This window comes from Scardinius erythrophthalmus, assembly GCF_964197995.2.
Source record: "Scardinius erythrophthalmus genome assembly, chromosome: 8".
Classification (NCBI taxonomy): domain Eukaryota; kingdom Metazoa; phylum Chordata; class Actinopteri; order Cypriniformes; family Leuciscidae; genus Scardinius; species Scardinius erythrophthalmus.
The window spans coordinates 36,395,622-36,402,851 of record NC_138228.1 but is presented as its reverse complement, the minus strand read 5'-3'; the positions used below and the strand labels follow the sequence as shown (position 1 = coordinate 36,402,851).

General features: G+C 37.2%; 1 protein-coding gene across 1 annotated transcript in view; it reads left to right on the top strand.

The window, feature by feature from the left end:
• Window positions 1-1,398: 1,398 nt before the first annotated feature.
• spon1a (spondin 1a) overlaps window positions 1,399-7,230 on the top strand; it is a gene marked incomplete at both ends in the record, with an annotated part of 422,542 nt that continues 416,710 nt past the window's right edge. Inside the window, 2 exons of the mRNA XM_081371883.1 lie at window positions 1,399-1,651; window positions 3,959-4,065. Coding sequence (XP_081228009.1) covers window positions 1,399-1,651; window positions 3,959-4,065 — 360 coding nt within the window. The remainder of the gene's footprint in view (window positions 1,652-3,958; window positions 4,066-7,230) is intronic.

The window sequence follows — 7,230 nt, the reverse complement described above, 5'->3', positions numbered from 1 at the left end:
TTGAATTGAAATGACATAGTCATATGATCGATTTAAGCAAAAATAATCAAGATGATGACCCATAGGCTATTGTACCGCCACTTTCATAGTGTTGTTAAAGTTGGCATCAAGTGGGATTTGTGATAGTCTTTTCTTCCCTATTGTGATGTATATCTGAGTGAAATGGCTTCTCAAACAAGAAAAAATTGATGTTGTTTGCTATTGCTGCGATCTCATGTGACTGACAGGTTGTCTCGCCTTCACACCAGAAAACGCATCATCAGAGAAGAGATGTACTTACGAGAGGGAGGGTAAGTTATTTTGATTAAAGATTACAAAAGCATATGAAAAAAATATATATATATAAATAAGGGCATGGATATATTATGATCATATATAAATACTCTTAATATTTCATAGAAAAAAAACTGTTCATTTTGATTTCTTTGTGACTTTAAAGATGATGTTACTTTGTATAATATTCATATTGAATTCTAGCAAAGATGACAAAATATTTATTTGCAATCGCTGTCCTGCAGCAAAACATGAGGACAGTTGCATTTTAGACCATGCATGCAATTAGTGATTTTGTGTGCAACCAGGACACACTAGTGCAAAATTACTATGCCAGAATAGTGACATGACAGCTTAATTATATGTCTGGTCTCTCTGTATCATTTCAGTGAGCTTTTTTTGGAGGTTTGACACATGTGAAGTAAGGTGATTTAAGCATTTTTAAATGTTGCAGTGTGGAGGAGCAACATAAAAAAAAAAAAAAAAAAAAAACTAGTGTAGATAAAGAGAATTAGTAACACTTTAGTTTAGGGTCCAATTCTCACGATTAACTAGTTGCTTATTAGCATGCATATTACTAGGATATTGGCTGTTTATTAGTACTTATAAAGCTCATATTAATGCCTTATTCTGCACAACCATATTCTACAGTACATCCCTTAATCCTATACAATACCTAAACTTACCAACTACCTTACTAAAATAATAAACTTATAATATAATAATGATGATGTCCACTTATAATAACAAATAATTAATAATAAATATGGAAATATTAAAAAAACAAACAAACAAGAATTGTCCATTTTGATTTGATGGTTGATGGTTTAAAATATCTGAACACAGATGCTCTCTCTGCTCTGAGCATGTGGTCTTTGTTTGAAGTTTGTGTGGCTGAATCCATTCAGCTGTCACTGAGAGACAGCAGCAGCACTTGAGTCGGTCCACTCAGAGTGTGCCACTCGGTACAGGCGGGCGATTCTTCATCTCTCTTTCTCTCTTCAGTCCAAGATGGCAAAATAACACGGTGAAGGCGGATAGATCAGCAACTGCGTATATGGGAGACTGTTATCACAGTAAGTTTACTTTCCACTAGAGTTAAACACTCTAGACACACGCTTGTAAATGCGTATTGGTAAAATTAAAGTGAATCGATCGGAGATGTGGAGAGCCGGTGTCCTGCTGCTGCTCACCGGCTGCGTATGTGCGAGTGTGCCCGAGGAGCCAGCGGACAGAGCGGCTACATCTGACGGCTACTGCAGCTGGATAACGCGGGCTCAGCCGCACGGAGCTGGGGGCAGGAGAGAGGGCTTCAATGAGTTCAGACTGCGAGTGGAAGGAGACCCGGAGCATTATCATCCCGGCAGCACTTATCGAGGTACATATCACTATTTCAGTTGTTGTTAGTGCCAGAGACGCCTCACAGTGCGCGCGCTGGAGATTTGTTTTGTGTCTCAAAAACTAGCTTACATATATATATATATATATATATTTTTTTTTATAGCTACAGTAGCTGTTGGATAAACAGTAATTACACCACCACATTAACATTCAGCAAGAATGTTATTAGATTTTAATTGTTTTCAGGATAGTGGTATATTTAATCAGTGTCAGGTCAAGGCACGTTGCTATATTTATACCAGAGCACACTGTCAATTAGTTAATTTTAATTTAATTTATTAACTATTGTCTGTTCTCTTGTAATTAATCATTCTGTTTTTGTGGTTTTATAAATTGTTCATTTTAAATGCTGCTGAAAGCTCTTATATAACTTTTAAATACAGATTTCATAAAAGATGGCTTGATTTAAAGGTGCAGTAGCCTAAGTGATCTCCCAGAATTGTTGTTTAACACTGTTGATATTTGAAATCAACCCAAACAAATACACCCCCTCTCTTAATTTCTCTGCCTCCAAAATTCACAAACACTTTACAGCCCGCACATAACAGCCTTGCTCCAAGCTGCTGTGTTGCCAAGTCCGCTATTTTCACCTTAAGTACGATTTCGGCACTCCAACACCCCCAAAACACCCCAAGATGTACAGATATAGTGGAGAATTTGGCTCCCCGATGGAGAAAACAGCATTCGGCTGTTTATGGGCTTTGACTGGACATTGGGCTACTTTTGATGCACAGACCTGGCAACCCTGCCGAGCTGGTCTCGAATGCGCCAACAAGGACGCTAAACACAGCATTCTCTAGTCTATTGTTACTAGCTGGCCTCCGTTACACACGCAATGCAAGAGTGGATGTATTTATCATAGCAGAAGCTAAGAAAAATAGTGCTTCACGAAAAATAAAGTAAAGATGATGAACGAACAACAAGGAAGCACAAACAAATGAACATAGAGTACACAAAAGTAAATACAAGCAACAGTTGATTGTTAGTCGCCAGCAGCACAGCAGCTCCAGACAAACAATGACACTCAAAACTGTCCTGTAACTATGGCTAACATTACAACAACTGACATTTCTTGTTTCTGTGAAACCGCAAAACCAATGTTACTTATGTACGGAGCAGAAACAACGCAACCTCTGCGTCCGTTTTCATGACTTTCCGTGTAGGTCTCACCAGCGCTGGAAAGCTTTTCTAATATTAAAGCAGGTCCTAAAGCTGTTGCCTGATCATAACCCTTCTTTTTTCAGTGATATTCCTCTGAGATTTTCTCTTTTGGATTGTCTATCATCTCTCTTTCAAAAGTCTTTCTTTAAATCTCCCTCTTGCTCACTCTCTGTCCTCCACCATCATATGCGCCCTAATGCTGATTGGCTACACATTTGTTGTGGTGCTCGGTCCGACCAACTTTTCAACAGCATTTTTGAAATACCGCTTACTGCATCTTAAATAGGCAGTGTTGTCATATTTCTTTTAAAAAAGGCCTTGTCAGCTAGCACTGCTCTCCCATATGAGACTGTAAATTGTTGTATGCACCTGGTATCAAAATTCTGTCTAATTAGGTAGTCTAGTGTACAAGGTTTTGAGACAAGATAGGAATAATGCAAATAATGTCAGGTTTAAAAGACACTAAACTTGTGTATCTTTTTACCTACACCAATAAAAGGATTTTATTATACATTACACAAACTTTTACTAATAGGTCATTATCAAACATTATTTTATCATAGATCAGTAGTCCATATTCATAGTTTCATGTATAATTTGACTATGCAAATCAAAGTTTTATAATTTGTCTAACCATTTGTACCGCTGCATTGACCAAGGATCTGTTTATATGTGTGTTTCAATATATGTTTGAAAGATTTTGTAAATAAGAAACATTTGAGCATAAAATATAGAAAGAAGAAAAAGTATTGGAAATACAAGTTGTTGGAGTTGTTGTTTTTTACTACAAAAGAAGTGAAGTTTGTGAGGAGAGAACCCATCTAATCTTTCAATAAACTGCCAGAGCATATACGCAGCACACACCTTGCTCTGGCATTAGCTGTTTCAGCATCCCTTCACACCAGAGCTCAAGTTGAAACAGCTTTCTTGAGCCCCTCAGCTGCGAACAAGTCAACAAACTTTAACCTCAATAGCTAAAGATTGTATGGGCAAACACACTTGTGAAAAGCTAACGATTCTGTATCATGATACCTGATATAATTGTAAGCGTTTTATTGATTCTGATCACCTGTGAAATCAATCAGAAAGGTCATGTTGAATAATTATTGTGATTTATTTCCAGTAACCCTGTATGCAACCAACCCTGCATACTTCAGAGGCTTTACTCTTATCACTCTGAAGGAAGGGCACAATGGTGACCATGAGGAGGATTATGCTGGACATTTCCAGGTGAGATGCATCACATGTTTCACATACACAGCATTTAATACAATATATGGCCCATGTGGTAATTCAATGTTATGTTTAATTTAATGGAATAGTTTATCCAAAAATAAAAAATCTATCATTAATTACTCACCCTCATGTCGTTCCTAATCCTAACCCATAAGACTTTTGTTCATCTTCTAAAAACAAATGAAGACTTTTAAAAAGAAACCTGACAGATTTCTGTCCCTCCATTGAAAGTCCAAGCAACCAAAAGTTTGACGCTTTAAAAGTTTGTAAAGACATTGTAAACATAATCCATATGAATCAAATGTCGAGGAAATACGATTGAGCTTCCGTTTACCTTATTTAATTAGCTGAATATATGTGCATTGACCAATGTATGTGAATAAAAGCTTAAATTAAATCTGTTCATAATATAAAGTTATCGTATCTCTTCAGACGACTTTAATTAAACTGCTCAATTCATATGGATTACGTTTACAATGTCTTTGTGAACTTTTTGAAGAGTCAAAGTTGCATGGACTTTCAATGAAGGGACAGAAATCTCTTAGGTTTAATTAAAAATATCTTCTTTTTTGTTTAAGATAAACAAAAGTCTCATGGTTTTGTAATGACATGAGGTTGAGTAAATGAAGACAGAATTTTTATGTTTTGGTGAACTAACCCTTCAAAGGAAAATTGTATTTAGTTGTATTATGTTGGGCCTCTACTTGATGTCCAAAGACCACTAATTAAGGATACATCCTTATATATTTAACAGTTGCATTAGACAGGATCTCATGAATATTATGCACCTTATAGTCCTTCTGGGACAATGAATTAGAGAAGAATCCACAAAGATAAAGCCGATGGTTTAGTTTGTATTAAGGCAGCCCTGATTGCCTGGCTGTGGGATCTACTGTACTCCCTTTGTGTGCTAGAGCCAAGCTCAGATTCAGCCACACCTGGCAAAGCTCTTACATCAACACCATATGCTGCCTCTCCGCACGAGCTCTCATGCTATGCCAGAGAGTGGAAACGGAACAAAAAAGGCCCATTAAATGTCACATAAACCATAAATCTCAGCTCCCTGCAGAAATGCTCTGCTCAAACCTGCTCCTGCACAGAAGAGATTTCTTGTCTTTCTAGTGGGATATACGTAGAACAGTGGTTCTTAAATGGTTTTGTTTCAGGTACCATATTAGACATTTACAGTTACAATTGTGATGAACTCAATACAACACCATACCACAATTGTTCAGCATTAAAAAGTAATCAAAAATGTCTGTTAAATCAATTGGAATTTATTAAGAACTATGTTGGACGAGCAATATGAATGATTTTGATCGTTTTATGCTTTTGAAAGAGTGTGCTTGACCCAAATCATGTTTATCCTTGTTGAAAGTAAACTCATTTTAATCTGGGTAGTATTTTCTATAACCCTGCATACTTCTGTTAATGTTTTTTTGAGGATGAGGGCATGTCACACAACCTATCCATGTTGACATTTGTCTAAATTTGTTAGATTCTAGATTCTGACATCTAATGTCAGATTAATTTGTGGCAAAATACCATAGAGTTAGATTGAATATGTGGCAGTTGACGTGAACAGTATATTTCTCTCTTTACAAGCTTTTCATGATTATATGTATCTCAAGACCGAATGAAGACAGACGAAGGCAGATTCAAAATATAAACAAGGTTTAATCCACAAACAGGTGGTAGTACGTAACTAGGGCCCGACCGTTATGGATTTTTGGGGGTCGATGCCGATACCGATATTAGGGAGTAAAAAAAGCCCGATATCAATATATCGGCCGATATTATTTATGTGTATATTATAGTACAGTACCAGTGAAAGGTTTGGACACACTTTCTCATTTGTGTGTCCAAACTTTTGACTGGTACTGTACATAGAATACAGTATACATAAACAGAATATATATATATGGAGATCAAACACTTATAATGATGTGACAAAGATATGTAATGGAGGCAGGGTGAATTATAGAATGAGAATGATACATTTGAGCTGGAACCAAACTATTTTGCATTGCATGGTCTATTCTTTATTATATTCTAAATAAGGTAGCATAATCTTCACTAATGACTTTTTTTAATTTTTCTTTCTTTACCAGTGGAGGAAGAAGTACTCAGATCTTTAACTAAAGTAAAAGTAATAACTGTGAAAGTACTCATTATGCAAAATGGCCCTATATGAAGTGTTATAATTATATCAATTATTGGAATATTGCTTGATGTTGTAACGTAGCGTTATAGGCAGAATGGGTTAACACCGTGTCTACACCTAACACGGCCCTTTTGCTCGCGTCGCAACAGCTAAAAGCTGTTTACGTTTGACGCGACAAAGCGCCCGATACAAAGCAGAACGAGACATCAGTTTACTGTCAGAGATTTGTCGCTCGCGTCGCGCCGCGCCGCATCCACATAGACGGATTAACCATATGGACAATTGGGCAAGTTCCCAGGGACGCCACATCCAGGGGGGGCACCAAGCAAATATGTTTTTCTCTTTTAAAACAAGCGATTCATTCATAAGCCTAGGCCTATAAATACCCTTTCATCAGAACGTTATAAATTCCTTGAATGTTTTGGTGAAAGCTTATTATTTTCATTATTATCATAATTTATTTAATTTTTTTTGTGGACGCGCGATCTACCGCCAGATTCACACTACTGCATGAGCACGCGCATGCGCATTTCATTTCAACACCCATATTACACTAGCGTGTCCACTGGCACGGAGCAGAGCGAGTGTTTTCAAATAATTCCAATGGAAGTTGAGCTTTAAGCTTGCACGTGAGCGTGAAGCTAAACTTCTTTATGAACTGAAAATGCCCTGCTCTGCTCCACGCTAGGCTAGTGGAAATGCACCATACAGATTATGGGAGTGTGCTTTGTGGGTTCGCTTTTTTTGCGTCCTTTCTATCAAAATGAAAGTGCCTCGCTACCCTCATGTATGTGTGAATCCACTACAGAGCATCAGCCTTGCACTTTCAAGTTGTACTTTGCAAAAAAATTGCAGAAAGAGGTTTTAAATTTTATTTTCAGTTCAAAACCTCACAATACCATGTAGCTATAGAGAAGTTACTGCAAGAGCAGTCTAAAACCCTTTCACTCTCAGTACCCAGGGGCACCAAAAAGTCTTAATCCGCCACTGCGCAT